Genomic DNA, 18107 nt, shown 5'->3' with positions numbered 1-18107 from the left:
ACTCCGAGAGGGTGAAAGGCCAACTCTCTTGGGTACCACCAACTCTTCTCGGGTTTTGGGAGGGTAACCTGAGAACTGCTTTCTGAGGCAGTAGTTAATTTTCCCCAGATCACTTTGCTTAGTGCTTACAAGATGAGCGCCCTTGTGGGAAGGAAGGGTGCTGCTGAGCTCAGCCTGAAAACTGCAAGTGTGGAATATTGGAGGGTGCGTGCACTGCGCGGATACTTAGCACCTCCTGTTCTGTAGGAAAAATAGTTTGAACATTGACAAAGCAGCAGTAGAATATGTCCTTTAAAATGTCACTGGCCTCAGGGATTTCTTTGGCATTTCTGTACTTTTTCTACTTTTTTTTTTGGTACCAGGGATCGAACTCGGGACCTTGCACTTGGGAGGCAGATGGTGGAACCACTGAGCCACATCCCCGGCCCCACATTAATTAGTGATAAAAAGTCATTTTGAAGAGTTTCAAGCTGCATTATTAAGGGAATAGATTTAAAACCTATTCCACATCTTTTATTCTTATGTTCCAGTGAAAAACAATGACCTTTTTGCAGTTGTTATCCCCTTTATGGCCCCCTTAGATTAAACAGGACTCGCAGCCTAGCTGTCTTCAGGCTTCTGGAAGCAGTTTTTCTTGGATGGGACCAACAAGCTCCTTAGGCCTGGGAGCCATTAGAGAGCTGAACTGATTGCATCCCAGAGGAAGGAAGACAGGGAAAATGAGGGGAGATGGGAAGAAGGGTTGATGATCGAGGGAGGGCGGAAGAGATTGTGGGGATGAGAGCAGCAGGCTGCGGCTGACTGAGCTGGAGTGGACGGGCTGCTGGGCGCAGGTGAGAACTTCAGGCACCGCCCTGTGCTTGTGAAGCAATATGTCGGTCACTGCCTGGTAAGGACCCCGTTGAAGGTTACCAGGGACTGAAAAGCAGCAGGAAACCAGTGACCCTAGATGAACTGAGCAGGTGTGCAGAAAACAATAAGGAGGCCACCTTGCGTGTCTCCTAAGAGCCCCTCGCACTTTCCTACCCAGCTGCTCTGACTGCAGAGGTGAGAGGAAATGGGTGTCCCGGGGGACAGTGAAACAGGATTGGAGGTTTGTTGGAAGTCTCTTTATCTTGCAAGTCCATGCACATTTTACATCGTGTTCCATGAATGGTCTGTGTTTCTTTTTAATAATCAAATAATATCTCACCTCCACTCATACATATAAACATCTCTGAGGCCCAGGAAGACACAGTGTTTGCAGAGTGGCTTCAGGAGCTCCATCCCCAGCCCTGAAGCACACTCACTGAAGCTCTGCCCTGGGGTGGGCAGTCCCGGGAGTGGGGTGGGGAGCACTGGCGTAACATCGAGCTTGGTGGCCAGGGCTACACTGCTGATGCGCTTGGGGCTTTCACTGAATTCGAAGGTGCATTTGTAGATTGTGTTACCAGTAATATATAAACCCATCTCGGCCACCCTTTCTGAGCTCCAGCGAGGAACTTCATTATGATAGAGACTTGGGGGTGGGGTTCCATGGCTCCTTGGGACAGGTTGTTCCATCCCAAAAGCCCATTTTCTTAATTTGCCCATTTGTCTGCATCAGATGGGTCTCTTCCCCCTGGACACATAAATAGAATATTCTCTCTCTCCCAAAGCAACCCTGCTCACATACGTTCTTCGTTCTTCGTAAACTTGCTTGGACACTTTAATTCATGAAAAGTGTTAAACACAGTTCCTTACACATAGTAACCAGTCAATGAATGCTAGCTGCTGGTTTATTGTTGTAACTATCACCGTTGTCAGAGTAACGTGCATTACTAAATGAGGCTTCCTGGGGGCACAGAGGGGCCCGGTCCCTAACTTTGGATCTTGAGTTGTAAACAGGTCAAATCTTTATAAAACTAAGAAATACATACTACTTGCTGTATGCTTAAAGAAAATGGAACTCTGAAATTCTTGAGCAAAAAGATAAATAAAATCATTAACGATGCTAGTGGGAAAACTGACTTTGGTGTCACTGTTTAACAGTGTGGCTGGAGCGGAGAGTTGTGGAGGAATAGCGCTGCTATAGGACTTAGTTTACGCTGCTTGTTGTATGTGGGTTGGATGGATCCCATAGCTTCAGACTTTATTATGGAAGTTGACTGTGTATTCCTGCTGGATCAATGAAGACATTTGAATGTTAGTTAAAGGCCATTTAGAAGCCATTTAAGAATTTTGAACAGGAAAGTAAAATCTTTTGCTTGGTTTAGACTGGAAGGAAATGTGAAAAACATTTTATTTGTTGACAGGACTATGGAAAATTTCCTTTTTACTATTCTAGTTTCTGAGAGCATACACCCCTTCTCAGTTTTCTGAGCACACACTTCCAACGCTCTGGGCGGGGGGCAGGGGCTGTGAATCTGGATGTGGTAAGGGCAGCACTGTGCACTTTGGGAGGGAGTCCCCAGGAAGTTGTCTTTCTCAAGCGCCATGGTAGGGAATCCTTAGGTATCAAAAATCATAGGATTTAGAGCTAAATGTAACCTGGGATCTAGCACATCTACAGCGTAACACGCTAGGATCTGATGGGTAGGATCAGGTGAATTTGTTGACTCAGCACGACACTCCTGGTTCTTAGTCCATTGTTCTTTCTAATATGTAAGACTTTAAATTTGTGAAGAAAACTAGTGGGCGAAAACTCTTAGGGGAGGTGTTGCCTACACATCTTTGTCTTCCTGGTGTCAAAGTATAAAGCTTTCACCTGTCACATTATCTTGCTGTACTTTAATTGTACCACTTAGATATTTATGTAAGTTAATAAGTGTAAACCACCCCAGAAGCAAATCACTATGTATTTTCTCACCAGTCTTTTAAAAAATACATACTTTAAAAAATAGAATTCTATCCTTTTATAGCTTTTACTTTTGGTGTGTATGTGTAGTACTGGGGATTGAACCCAGGATCTTGCCCATGCTAGGCAAGCTCTACCACTGGACTATATCCTCAGTTCTGTTTTATAGGTTTTTAAAAACAATATATACAAAACTTTACTTGCGTACTTTAATTGTATATGAAGGTGTCATTTAAAATGGTTAAGTGGCAGCATTCCATCATATAGATATGCTACAACATACATGATTAAACTCCTCTTGCCGGATAGGTCGTTAGCAGTTTTTAAACAAGCATCTGCTTTGTTAGTGCAGATGGTCCTAGGAAGGTTGGAGTCTTCCAGTTATCCAGACCATAGTTTGAATTAGTTAATATCTGTTTTCTCCTTACTACCTAGTTGAGGGCAGCTAGTTAGAGAATGAATGTTGTGATTTGGCTTGAAACTGTAGGAGAGGATGGCTGTGGAGCCCAGGGGAAGACATATGGAGGAAAGGTTGCTGACATGGAGTAATTTCAGTATTTTACGGAAGAGTGGCTTTTATTTCTCTTTCTGTAGCCCACACAGGCTTTGCTTTAAACTTAAGGCCCAAGGCACCCTAAGAACTGCTGTTCTCAGTACGCAGTAGTTGTGCTAAGCATTGTTGGAAAGGGCTGGGCCCCTGAGTATCTTGTCCACTTATCACAGTTCGAGTAGTGGGTTCCCTGTAGTAAGATGATAAGATCTGTTTGCTTAGTGGAATGGAGATAAAGGGCAGATACTGGCGAGGCCTAGTGACCCGATAGGCTGGCCTTAGGAGAGGAAAAGACAGCAAACATGGCTGAAGTGCTAAAGGCCTCAACAATGGGGAAATGGGGGATTGTTGCTGATTTGTGGAAAAACCTGAAAGATGACATCTAAAAACTCATAAATTACATTTCAGGAATTTGTGGTCTTGAGTGATAGGATAACACAGGTAATTGGCAAATACAGTATTCTAAAGATCTTTATTTTAGCCAGTAATTTCAGTGGTGGCTTAGAACAGTGTGTCTGTACTTCTCAGTTACAAAATGGGAGAATTAGCATCTCACATGCTCCTTCTTTGGTCAGGAACAATTGCTTCTATAGGAGAAGGAAGATGAAACTGAAAACCAGGTCTTCATTCTGCTGCTGTGTGACATTGAGAGGGAATTTTACTTCTCTTGTTTCTAACCCATAAGTAAAAGGATGGTTAATACCAGCTTAAATATTTTTGAAGTTTCTCTTGAACAGAAAGAGTTTTATTTCCAAAATATGCCTTTAATGTTTGTAAGGTAGAATTGTCTGTTCTGCCTCGAATGTGAAAGATTAAGCAAAATGCTGATCTCGTAGGTTCATGTGACTTTTAAGAATAGCATCTTGAAGGTGTCCCTCTATCAACTAAAGAACAAATGTCTCAGTTTAATATATGACTGCATCAGAAAAAAATGCAACCACAGTAGGTGACCAAAGGGATGAGTAACTTTCAGGAATTTTGAAAGCCCAGTAGTATTTAGTATCTGCTCTCTCAGCATTAACAAGGTCACCTTGCTGATACATGTTAATTTTGAAAGTTTAATTGACCTTTGGAATTTTAATATCAACCTTTTTGGTATGTTTAGAGGTTGGAGCAATCACAGAAGAAACTGAAGCCTGTGATTGGTGGAGCTTGGGTGCTGTCCTCTTTGAACTTCTCACTGGCAAGGTAAGCAGCGACCTGGACATTTAATAAATGTGTCCAGCTGCCACCTTGACTTCCAATTGAGAATGTTAGCCTTGGCCTTTAGTTTTTAGGTCAGGGTCTAAGTAAGAAAGGCTTTGATACAAAGAAAAAAGAAAAGAGAAATGCAGACTTATCAAGATTCCAGATTTAAAAGATAGAGTTGTATTTGGTTGAACAAATCAATGGTAAGATTCTGTTATGTGTCACAGTGTTATGTAGCGTGTTTTTCTCCTTTATTTTCTACGATTCAGCTTTAACAGGGTCAAATCTGTAAGGTTTATAATAAGGATGTATTAGAATTTTCTAGATGGTTTAAACATCTTATCTGCAGCCCAGAGGAAATTCTCATTTTTAGAAAATCAATGTAGTTATTATAAGGTAACATTATCTTTTTTTCTCAAGACGAAATTTTTTCTGTCTCTTCTAGCTTAAGGACAGGATTTATACTCTCTCTGATCAATAACTTTTAAGTATGATGTTTGATTTTAATAGACTTTAGTAGGCAGGTTGCCTCCTGGGAAGAAAACAGTTACCCTTTTACAAACGTCTGCCTTAAATATGTAAATAGCAACCTAAGATTGTTGTGAAGTTCACAAATCACTTTACATATATTTAAAGTATAAAGTGTTAGATAGCTGTAACGTGTTATCCCTAACAGATTCTCAACTTTGAAGGTGGTTTTTAAGAACATTAAAATGCTTCAATGATTTCAAGTCTCTCTTCTGCTTTTGTGTGTAATTGAAGCTTTCATTAGGAGCCACTCATTTTCTAATGGAGGGACGAGGACAGCCTGGTGTGACTGTGACGATCATCTGCCTTTGTTTCAGTCAGATCTGTAGGCTCAGGGCCCTTGGCCTGAGCTTCACAGGTGACGCTGTGGTGATTGCCCTTCGAGGAGGCGGGGGCCTGACCTGTCTGTACTTGCTGTCTATAATCCTGCGATACGGTACGGGAGTATAACGGTACCCCGGATAAGAAATGTACCTGATTGATCGTTTCAGACTTTGGTTGAGTGCCACCCAGCAGGAATAAATACTCACACTACCTTGAACATGCCAGAAAGTGTCTCCGAAGAGGCTCGGTCCCTCATTCAACAGGTACCCAATTGACCTTTGTTGGCTAAGCATTTCAGCCATGCAGATTAACAGAGCCCGCGGCTCCAAAGCCTTAAAGAAATTAGGGTTGGGCAAGAAAGATCCATCTATAACTACACGTTCAGAATTAATGGTGCGTATCTTTAGGCTCTTGCTACTGTCAAAGTTTTGGTGGGGTCGGAGGAGATAGTTAAAACTTGTTGGGATTAAAATTGTTTTCAAAAAATCAGTGTTAATATCTGTCAACCCCACATATTGGTATAGGTAGGAAATTGAGTATTGCTTTTGTCTCTGTGGGACTGCTCTGCTTTTGCTGTTGTATTTTATTTTTATTTTTAATTTTTTTCCCTATTAAGTTTATTGGTACATTTTAGGTATAAAATACATTTACATGCATCATTGGGATCTTGTACCAATTGCTGTTGTATTTTATAACCATATAGAGATGGCTATTTTCACTATTATTTGCTTAAACAACAGACATATATTTCTCACCACTTTAATTCTTTTTTTTTTTTTTTTGGTACCAGGGATCGAACTCAGGTCCTTGCGCTTGCGAGGCAGGTGCCAGAACCACTGAGCTAAATCCCCGGCCCTCACCACTTTAATTCTTATTTATGAATAGTAATGGGCTGTTCTGGCTGCCGTGGAGAGAAGTGTTGTCAGACAGTGTTGTCAAGGCAACCCCTCACACGGTGTCCTTGGTTGATGGAACTTATGCGCTGATGTCAGTTTGTGCATTTTGGGTGGCATTGGAAAAAGAGACTGTTGGTGAGTAAGGTTCAGTACCCCAGGGCCAGGCTCAGAATGTGTTTGAAACACAGGTTTAGTAGCCCTTATCTGAAACAGCTGAGACTAGAAGTGGTTTTCAGGTTTTGGAGTTTTTCTGGTTTTGAAATATTTGCATAGACTTTCCTGGTTAAGCACCTGCAATCTGAAAATTCGAAATGCTCCAAAATCTGAAACTTTTTGATTGCCATGTCCAGACTGAGAAGTTTCAGAGTGCAGAGTGTTTGGATTTCAGGGTTTTGGACTAGGGATGCTCCACCTGTACTCCTGGAGTGCATGCATGGAGGGTTGTTCTCTTGTGTGATGGGCTCTCAGAAGATGAGTGAGAACTGCCTGGCCCGGGGTCCCCAGGCTTCCACGAGAAACATGAAGGAAGCTGGGTGTGGTGGTGCATGCTCATAATTCCAGTACTCAGGAGGCAGAGGCAGGAGGATCCCTGGGAGTTCCAAGCAAACCTGGGATACATAGTGAGTTTGCAGCCAGTCTGAACTACACACAGAGACCCTGTCTCAAGAAACAAAACAGATGAAAAATACAAAGACGTTTATCTGAAAAAGATGAAGAACTAAAATTATTGAATGAAACATATTTTTTTAAAAATCAGGAAAAACAAAAATTAAAACAATAAAGGGGAGAGAAATATAAATTAAGAAGAGAAATACCTTGTATTCTCCAAAGTAGCAGTGTTGGTTCCATTCAACAAATACTACATGCCAGGGACAGTGCTTGAAGCTGCCAAGGTAAGACTCCCAAACAGCTGTGGCACAGGATGGAACTTAATAAAGGTGTCAGAGAGGGCTAGGAAACATGTTGCCAGGTTGAGAGGAGGAGGGCACAGTCAGTGCAGTGACACTACAGCGGTGCCTTGGTTCACAAACTTAATTCTTTCCATGATTCTGGTTGCAAACTGAATTAGATGAGAACCGAATCAAATTCAATGAGTAGGTTCAGTGTTGACTGTTGCAGTCAGGGTCTTTGCAAGGGAATAATAAATACAGGACACATAATATATGGGATTATTTTATGATAATTACCCAAAAAGTCAAATGGAAAGGAGTTCTAGAGAGATTAACCGCACACTGGAGGCCCAAAGAATCCAGCCGAGGGCCTGGACCCCAGCAGTTTCCCGCACAAGTCCAGCTAAAGGCATAGAGTCCAAGGCCCAGCCAGTGGCCTAGAGCCCACGGCAATGTCTCATACTTGTCCGTATTGAGGATCTGCACCTGGAAGGCCCAAGGCCAGTGGTGGAAGCCAGAAAACCTACGCAGGTGTGATGAAGGATTTGTGCCACCAAGCTGAGGGATCCACACTGGAGCAGGAAGTGATGCTCATGGTGAAGACCAGAGCTCCCCCGATGAAAACAGCAGCCATCCCCAGCGACAGTGAGGCCCTGAGCTCCTCCTCTGACAAGAAGAGCCTAGTTTGCGTCAGGAAAACCATCCACAGCAAGCTTCTCTTAGCAAATCAACAGGCCACGATCTGTCCCTCCAGTTCTCTTTTTATGGCCATTGGTAACAATCTTTAGGTATCCTGGATCCTCCACACTCAGACCACGCTGATTCAGTTCAGCTGGGCATTACAAGTTGACCATTAGTTAATCCGCTACATTGACTTTATGGGGAAATTTGATTCAGTTCTTGTCCAAATTTGCAACCAGAATTGTGCAAAGAATTAAGTTCGTGAACCGAGGTACTACCGTACTAGGAGAAGTTTTGTGAGATGGATATTATTTTGCTGGGCCTTGGACAGCATCATAGCAGGGCAAGGCTGGATGTGGGAGCCTAGGTGGAGTGAACAGTTTGAACAAAGGCAAGGAAGGGATGGGAAAGACCCAGGGGGACTCAGAATCTGGTGTGTCTGGACTGGAGGGCTGATTATAGGATAATAGTGGTAGGTGAGTAGAGAAAGGTGAGTTGGATTTTCTCATGGGTTCTGTTATCATAACACAGGGGTGAAGCGACACAATCCATTGAAATTGGAAATTTGGAGCTGTGCAGAAAAGTGAAAGGATCGGAGTTAGCCTTAGGAAGATTAATTTGCCCTGACTATGTGAAGTGTAAAGAAACAGTCAGGGGCTGGGGATTTAGCTCAGTGGTTCCACCGCCTGCCTTGCAAGTGCAAGGTCCGGAGTTCGATCCCCGGTACCAAAAAAAAAAGAAACAGTCAGATTAGGAATACTGAGAGGAAAATATCAGAGCACTTTGGATTAAGAGGCAGTGAAGAAATACATAAAACATTTAGTTCTAGCGGGCGGGAAGAACAGCTATTCATTTGATTTTGTCCTATTTGTGTGGCACAAAATAAATTCAAAGTGATTTTTTTGGGTAAATAATTAGAGAAGGCTAGCAGCTGCTCTTTTATTTCTTTTCTTTTAAAGTAGTCATATTATGTAATACTGAAACCAAAATTCCCTGCAACAATGTCCCAAGTTCTGCGTCTGTCTTTATTATAAGTCACTTAGCAAAGCACTGTAGGCTCATGGGCTGGTCAGTCCTCACATCCTGATGCATGTAGCTCCTGTAGTAAATCAGCATCTGGTGTTGGCCTGCCGAGGAAGCTACCACTCATGTTGAGGAAACATCATCAGGAAAGGGAAAAGGGGTCTCTTGGCATGATTAGCAATTTGTCATTTTGACTTTCCTCTTCCACTACCTCACAGGTGATAGAGGTCATTTTAAAAAATCTCAGAATGATTTATATGGAAATAATTATTCTGCTTTGGGGAAATTTTCTCTTCTTTGGTCTTTCAACTCCTTGCTTTGTTCTTAGATTTTGTAATCTCCTGAACTCACAGTTCAGCCATCTGTCCCTGGCAAGTGAATGATGCTAAAGTAAACACAGTTACTTTTTAAATGCAATTAAAAAAAAATCTTCCCTTCATGTATGTTTATGCTCTGCAGTGCACATTTAGTTTCATATGACACAGGTGCCTTGCCAGTTGAAAGACACTATGCAAGGAAAAGACCTTTAAAACAAACTCCTCTTTCACCATCCCCCCTCCCCCCTTGCCTGTTCTTCCTGAGCAGGGAGGTTGGCAGCAGCTGTCTGGGGTTCATGATCTTTTTTTTGGCGGGGGGGAGGGTTTGAGACAGGCTCTCACTGTGTAGTCCAGGCTGGCCTTGAACTGACTGTGTAGCCCAGGCTGGCCTCAAACTCACAGCAATCCTCCTGCCTCAGCCTCCTGAGTGCTGGGATGGCAGGGATGCAACACCATGCCCGGCCTTGGGATTCATGATCTGGAATGTGTCACTGGCTGCCACTTTCTTTTGAGCAATAGAATCTTTGTGTGATCTTTGATAGTATTTGAAATAGTAACAAATAAGCAGATAGTCGTGGAGAAAACAGATTTTTACCTATAGATTTTGTACTTACAAATAAATGGAGGAGTCCATGAAGTAAATAAACTGATTCTAGTAAAAGTCAAAATACAAATTTCATATTTGAAATCATGTTTTGGAAAGAGTTGTGTAGAAAAGCCAGTTGAAAGAGAAAGGAAAGATAGGAAGGGAAAGAAAGAAGGCAAGAAAAGAAAAGGCATATGTTTATTTCTTAAAATATTTAGGTGTATTCCTGAAATATAATGGGATATGGTTAATTCTTACCAATATTTAATATGCTAGATTTATATTAAAATATCTGATGCCTTTCACATTTCAGTCAATAGGGATGAGTGCCTGTGAGAAAAGTTTAATGCACTTAGGGTATTCCTATGATGTTTGTTTCATAATAATAGCTGTTTTGACACATCTTAGCAAGTTCTAATATAAAAGTTCTTTGAGCAATTAGCTTTAATAAACAGTATGTGGGTCATTTTGAGTGCTCGACATAATAATTTCAAGTGAAAAGACTGTTAGCGTAGTCCTTTGAAGTATCCGCTTCACTCCCCTTGTGGATTGAGAATATCAAAGTGAAATAATAGATCCTTGGTGTTTGCTGGTCACAGATTGATGAAGTAGTGCAGTGTGACATGGCATGGATTCTAGAGTCAGAATGCCTGAATTCAAATCCTTTCTTTGCTACTTACTGCCTGTAATTTCTTAAACAAGTTACTTAATTTCTTGAAGTCTCTCATTTCTCATCTGTAGGAGAAACAGTAGTAGCCATTTGTAGAGTAATAGTGAGTTAAATGAATTAACTATGTTCTAGAATAATGCCTGGCCCACTATAAATGTGATGTTATTATTGATAGGACGCTGTTGAAACTTCATGACATATTTGGTGGTGAAACAAATATTTGAATCATAGGGCTGCTAATGCAGGAATGAGTCAACTGCTGGTACTATGGGTACAAAGATTGTAAAGTACTGGATTGACACATAAAAGGCAATCCAGTGATGTTCATTATGCACATAATTGGATTAATTAATTATGAATGAAAATAGAAACAAAAGAAAAAAGAGAAGAAATACAAAGTTTGGTTGAATTTGGGCAGTGAAACTTCCTATGTATGTAAGACCATTAATGTTGCAGAGAAACCATTTAAATACTTCAGTTGTACTTTGGCTATCTTCTCTGGAAAAATTATTTGTTTTAGCAGCAAATTTGAGTGGCTGTGACTGCATGAAGAAGTTGACAAATTCTGTGTTGCCCAGAAGTATATAAGTTGGACAGAATTGGTAAAAAACCCAAAATAACCCCAAAGCAGTCATTTCAGTGCTCTGGAAATTGATCAAAGGATTCAATAATCTGGAAAGTGTTTATGCATGAAAGACAGCCGGACTTTGGGGAAAAACAGTGGGACTCTGGCATTCATGGCTCGGTCTGTTCCGTGCCCCCCCCCCCCCCCCCCCGTGCTGGATCAGGGGCGAAGCTTCTGCCAGGGTGGGGCAGGCCGTGGGGGTGAAGCCCGAGGCTGCGCCAGCATGTGCAGGACAGGTAGGGCCTGGGGCAGGAAAGCCTGGTGCGCTTGGTTTAATGGCCTAAACATGGAATGTGTTCTCCTACCCACTGGTAGAACACCGGCGCACAGCTGAGGAATCCGAAAACAACCTCCGTTGTTCACTCACTGTTTGACCACAAAAGGATCCAGACATGGAAGACCTTGAGGAAGTCACCCTTAAGAATACAAACTAAAGTGACCTTTCAAGAAAGAAGATGATGAAGATAAAGCAACACTGGGACAATTTGTTCCTGCTGATCTGCATTACAAGCAGTACTACAGGATTCTATCAGGCCGAAAGGAAACGACACCAAGTAGTAACTCCCAAGAGGAAATGAACAGTAATGGAAATGAAATGGTAGCTGCAAATTAATAGAAAAGATTATATATATTTTTCTCAGCTTCCTTTAAAAGTTATAAAATTGGGTGTAGCAATGATTATAAAGCCTTGCTTTTGGGCTTATAACACACATAGATGCAATATGTAAATACACTCAGCTTCTGTGTCCATGGATTTAGTCAACTGCAGATCAAAAATATTTGGAAAGAAATTTTGTCATTATTCTCCAAACAATACAATATGACAACTATTTATATAGCATTTACTATAATGAATAATCTAGGGGTGGTTTAAGGTTTGTGATTTGAAGGATAAGTGTGTAGGCTATTCGCAAATACCGTACCATTTTATGTAAGAAACTTGAGTACGGTTTTGGTACACACAGTGGGTTGTGCAGTCAATCCTCTGTGGATACTGAGGGAAGACAACAGTAGACAAAAGAAAGGGGAAACAAATGGGCTTTAGTGGGGCAAAGATTCTACCTTTTACTGAAATTAAGTTTTATCCAGAAGGGGATTGTGATAAGTTAATATGCATATACAATCCTTATAGCAACCACAAAACAAACAAAAACTCCTAGAAACAAAATAGTAAAAGAAAATTAGCAGAGAAATGAAATGATACAGTAAAAAGCATTTAACACAAAAGAATCAATAAAGGAAGAACAAAAAGACAGACCTACAAAGTAAAAAGGCAAATGTAAGTCCACATTTTTAGTGATTACATTCAAAGTGAATGTCTACACAAGCCAAACAAAAGGCAAATACTGTTAAGATGATTTTAAAAGTAAGATTCAGCTATTTTCTGTGTACAAGAGCTGTACTTTAAATTCAGAGACACAAGTAGGTTGAAAGAAAAAGGATAGAAGAAGATAAACCATGCAAACAGTAACCATAGTGCTGGAGTGGCTGTACTAAACAAACAAAATTGGCTCTGAAACAAGAGACATAGTAGAGACTGACAGGTGTTTCATAACAATAAAAGGATCAACACATAGGAAACTTAACAGTTACAGACGTATGTGCACTTATATCCACCTCAAAATTTATAAAACACTTGGATTCAAAGGAACAATAGACAGTTCAGTAATAATAAATGGAGGCATCAGTGCTCCATTCTTGATAACTGATAGAAAATCACACGGGTAGAGAAGACTCCAACAGTATTATTAAACACCTATAACTGATATACATGGAACACTCTACCCTGTGACAGCAGAACGTACATTGTTATCAGGTGCATGTGAAACAAACCTCCAAGCTAGATCATGTGGTAGGTCACAGAATAAGTGTCAGTATTTAACAGGATTGCAGTCCTAGATTGTACGCTGACCATATCAGAGCTGTTAGAAATCAGCAACAGAAAGAGATCTGCTAAATCCACAAATATTTGAAAATTAAACCACTTTTAAGGAATTTATGGATCAAAGATGAAATTCTAAGAAAAGCTACAAAACAGTTTTAACTGCATGAAAATGAAAACAATATATTTGTGGAATAGAACTAAATCAGTTATTGAGGAAAATTTATGTCTTTAACCATATACCAGGTAAAAGAAAAAGTCTCAAAAATCTAAGCTTGCATAAGAAAGTATAGAAATAAAGCATAAAAAGCAAGGTAAATCCTAAGCAAGCAGAAGAAAGATAGCATAAATCAGTAAGATAGAAAACAGAAAAAAGAACAAAAAAGAAAAACCAATGAAGTCACAGAGTCTTTGAAAAGATCAGCAAAATTGGGAAACATCAGCTGACTCTTAATTGTACTAAAAAGGCAACGGACCTGGAGCATCCAAAACAATTGTGAAAGGGAAGAGTGAAGTTGGAAGACTTATACTAGTTAATTTCTACATGATGGCAACTCAGACAACAGTGTGTTTATTAATAAATGGTGCTGGGAAATCAAATATTCATTCACATGCTAAAAACATGATGTACTAAGACCCTTCATACCATATGGAAAAAATAGTAACTCAAAGTGCCTCACAGACCTATACAGAAGAGCTAGGAGTATAAAAATTATAGAAGAAAACATAGAAAATCTTCCTGACCTTGAGTTAAGTAAAGAGTTAATTAGTCATAACACCAAATCATGACTCATAAAAGAAAATAGTGATAAAGTAGACTTCATTAAAATGAAAAAGTTGAGCGCTTCAAAAGACAGCATTAAGAAAATGAAAACACAAGCCACAGACTGAGAGAAAATATTTGCAAGACGTGTTGTTACTTGAATTCAGAATATACAAAAAGTCTTATAAATGAATAAGACAGACAACTTATTTTTAAAATGGGCAAAAGATTATTTCACCAAGGAAGCTATATGAATGGCTAATAAGGGCATGAAAAGATGCTTAACATCGGTAGTGGTTAGGGATGCAAATTAAAAACATAATAAAATATCACTAGTGTGCACTAGAAGTGTTATCAGAGACCAAGTACTGAAGTGCTGGAGAAATGGGGCCCCTCACACGCTCCTAATGGGAATGCAACTTGCCTACTGCCGCTGGAGAAAAGTTTGGTAATTTCTTAAAAAGTTAAACACAAACGTACTATGTGACCCAGCAGTTCCACTCCTAGGAATGTACTCCAGAGAAATGAGAAAATATATCCAAATGTTAATAGCGTTACTCATTATAATGCCAAACTGGAAAGCCCAGAGGTTCCTTCATTGGTGACTGGATTAAGAGGATGTGGCCTATCCAAACAGTGGAATACTACTCAGAAAATAAAATGTTGATACCTGCTAGAGTGTGGATGAATCTTAAAAACATTATGCTGAGTGAAGAAAGGGAGCTGCAAAGGCTATATATTTTATGATTGAATTTACATGGAATGTTCAGAAAAGGCAAGTTCATGGAGATAGAAGCAGGCCACTGGTTGCCTCGTCTGGGATTGGAAGTGGGAATTAACTGCAAAAGGGCATAGGGAAACTTTAAGGCCATCAGAGTGTTTTAAAATTGGGTTGTGATGGTGCTTACACAACTTTAAATTTACTAAAAAAACAATCACCCAACTGTATACATTGGTAATAGATGAATTTTGTAGCATATAAATCTGAGAATGCATGGGTATCTCAAGACATATTCTTCCAGCATGCCCAAGTTCCTCAGATAATTGTACACGATTACTTTTGTTCTCCACCATTAACAACCCTGTTCATATAACAATTCTTTCACATGTGATTTCTCTTTCTGAAGAAATCAAAACCTGTTTCATTCATTGGATTAAATTATTTCATTTGAGCCAGCAGTTCCAAAGAAAAATATTTAGCGATACAGATTAGCTTGTTTAGATTTTAGGTAAAGTTTAGACCAAATCACTGTAGTAGTTAGTTAGGAATTAAAACTTACTGTGCCTTCCAAATGTACAAATTATGGATTTAGTGCAGTACCTAATGAATGCCTTGTTGTACCTTGGAAGCAGGAAATTAATCTTTGTGTACTGTATGAGGTTGGGGGAAATGAAGAAAATGGCCCAAGGTCATCTTCAAAACAGTTGAAAAACCATCAGTTTAGTGAGATCTGCCCCCTCTTCCCCACAGCTAGAGTGATGGTAGACATTGCTCCCTTTCACGAAAACAGTCTTCTGGCTGTAAAGCCCATTTGCACCAAGGCTGTATTCAGAAGCTCTTTCCTTTGTTTTCTTTTGATTGACTAGTTGGATTCCTGTGATTCACTGAATCCTTCTCTTTTAGCTCTTACAGTTCAACCCCCTGGAACGTCTGGGAGCTGGAGTCGCCGGTGTTGAAGATATCAAATCTCACCCGTTTTTCACTCCCGTGGATTGGGCAGCACTGATGAGATGAACGCCACCCAGGGCTCTTTTCACACATTCTGATCTCTGAAACAGCAGCTCAGCCGCACAGTGCACAGTCGTTATGGAGCAGCAAAGCCTCCGGATCAAGGCCTTTCGAGGACCTAGGGGAGGAGCTAAAAGAGCTTCCACTTACACTCACTGTCTGGACAGATACTAGCTAATTGTGCCAGGAACTGTTATATTCGTACCTTTAACCAGGGTGTTGCTTAATGTAATCCACATTCGGGTGGCAAGTGCGTGCAAACCCGGCTGAAACAGGAATGCGCTTCCAGAGGTTCCTCCAACTCAGAGCTCTAAGTACAGACCTGTTTCACTTGAAAGAAAGAACCTTACAAGGCAGCTGACTCCCCTCTGCTAACCAAGGTTGGTTTACATCATCAAATTATTTGCTGAATAATGCACTGAAAGTGCTTGGTGAACAGTGTCATCAATGGGGCCTGCAAAGTGTGAAAAAATACACGCATGACATGTGAAAGGAAACCCACCCTGAGACGTGTATAACTCGTGGACTTCGAATGTGGCTCCGGATGATTTCTGTGAGGCGAAAACACTTTATGTTGTCACCGTGGAACTTGGTGGGTTGGCAGTGCTTCTTTAGGGAGGTTCATAGAAACACTTCCCGCCCTTCAGCCTCGTCTTTCTTTCCCCACCTTTCCATTTCTTGCAACCTTTGCTGATTCTTTGCTTCCTGCCCTTGTTAGCAGCACATGTGCAACAAAAAAGGAGAATATTTATTTCCCAAATTGTATCATGTTAGTTGGGACTAAAAAATCATGACAAAATAAATGTGGTAAAAATGTAGACGTCTCCTTCATTTAATAACTTATGGCTTTACACATTTAAAAAAATTTTCAAAGAATTTATTGTTGTTCCTTTTCAGAATATTATCAACTTTTGCTGCTGCTGCTTATGCTTCATTTTACTTTTTTGGTAAATGAACCAAAAGGCTCCAAAGGATCTTGTCTAAATGAAATCAAACGGCAATCCTATTTTATTACTTGCAGCAGTATAAGCTTTCCAGATTTGAGCTCCTAGTCTACTTGACATTATGTGTAAAGAATGCAAACATCCACACATCTCCAGACATTTGTATTTGTTATTTTTTTATGTTGCCAAGATAACTGTTGTGGTCACGCTCTCTTCATAAAAATTTACAAATATTTAAGAAGTGTTGTCAGTTTTAAATGTTACTGAAGGAAAAATGAGGCACTGTTTCCGAGTTAGTGGCTGCTCAAAATAATACAAAGTTTTTCCCTCTTTCTTTTTTTTTTTCCATCTTCCTCTTTCTCTTTCTCCACCCCCCCCCCCCCATTTTATCTTTCTTTTTTTGGGTGTGATGCTGAGGATGAAACCCAGAGCTATCTGCTGGGCAGGAGCTCCACCACTGACCTATATCCCCAGTCCCTGAAATTTTTCTCTTTTGTACTTTTGAGATGCACACAAGAGCCCACCCCTGCTGCAAGGCATCTATACAGATCCATATGCCATCACCCAGGTCCTCCCAGTAAATTAAATGGAAGCAGAAAATGCTTTAGTGAAACAAAGGAAATGTGCAAGCAGTTTTCCTTTCTCTGTTATTCTACTCCTCTTTTTCCTTTTTGGTCTCTTTATAACCTGGAGCCCAGCTGAAGGGCTGCAACAACACCAGGCTGGGGAATAGGTCACCAGGATCATGGCTCAGTCCTGGTGACCTCACTCCCTGGATCTGGGTTCAGCTCGCCATCCCGGGCTGCAAACAGGAACTGGCGCAGGTGAGACACAGGAGTGACATCCTGTAGGACTGGTAGGAAATCTGCAAGTCCCCAGAGCTGGCCATCACAGAACTTCCTTCCAGAAGTGCCCTGTGACACGAAAGTAGGACTCCACAGCCCAGGTGAAGATCCCTGCCCTACCACATGATCGGCCCCTGGATTCAAAGGACAGTCGTGTCAACAGATGTTGCTATGTCAGTCTGATGACACAGTTCCGTGGCTTCAGTTCCCCCCTGTGTTTTCTCTCTGCACATTTGATTGGAGCGAGTGCTTAGTGTACATGTCATTCATAGTCATAGTGGGCATGAATTATTTTAGTGATAAACACCAGGAGAAATGACTGTGGAGAGAAACCAGACTATTTTTATTTGATTATTTATATAAAATGGTGTGAGTAATGCTGGGTCCTGGGTTTTTGGTTTTGGTTTTGTTTTTTTTTTGTATTTTGTTTGCTCAAGCAAGGGAATATGAGTCAAAATCACAAATTACCACTCAGTGGCAATCGCCTCTGGTTTTTTTATCATGGTAAAACATATAATAAAATTTTAACTTTTTAAATACACAATTCAGTAGTGTCATTAGGCATGTTCACATTTTTGGGCAATCATCACCACTTTCCATTCCCAGAGCTTTTTTGTATCACCCCATCGATTCTAGGTACTTTATATAAGTAGAACCACATGATGTTTGTCCCTTTGCATCTGGCTCATTCACACACTGTGAAGTTTCCGGGTTCTTCCGTGCTGCAGCAGGTCTCAGAATTCCTTCTGACAGCTGAGTAGCACTCTGTTGTTTGCATGCACCACATGGTGTTCAGCCATTCTCCTTTCAGTGCACACTGGACTGTTGCCACGTTTTAGCTACTGCAAAAT

General features: G+C 40.7%; 1 protein-coding gene across 13 annotated transcripts in view; it reads left to right on the top strand.

Annotated features, from left to right (window-relative positions):
- Positions 1–16285, top strand: part of Rps6kc1 (ribosomal protein S6 kinase C1) — a 176162-nt gene extending 159877 nt beyond the window's left edge. For 7 of the 13 annotated variants that reach the window (XR_015444473.1, XR_015444469.1, XR_015444470.1 and 4 more), the window contains 3 exons: positions 4471–4553; positions 5316–5668; positions 15363–15465. Coding sequence is in view for 5 of the 13 variants with exons in the window: in XM_004853554.4 (XP_004853611.1) it covers positions 4471–4553; positions 5573–5668; positions 15363–15473 (290 nt within the window). In the remaining 8 variants the exon portion in view is untranslated. Of the gene's footprint in view, positions 1–4470; positions 4554–5315; positions 5669–15362 lie in introns of all 13 variants that reach the window. The other 6 variants (XM_004853554.4, XM_004853559.4, XM_087194244.1 and 3 more) reach the window with 4 other exon arrangements.
- Positions 16286–18107: the final 1822 nt, after the last annotated feature.

The sequence above is a fragment of the Heterocephalus glaber genome, unplaced genomic scaffold (assembly GCF_053883595.1).
Source record: "Heterocephalus glaber isolate CG9 unplaced genomic scaffold, H.glaber_assembly_v1.0 deba00001600, whole genome shotgun sequence".
Lineage (NCBI taxonomy): Eukaryota > Metazoa > Chordata > Mammalia > Rodentia > Bathyergidae > Heterocephalus > Heterocephalus glaber.
Note: the sequence above shows the minus strand (reverse complement) of the source record. Positions and strands in the feature narration are given on the sequence as shown.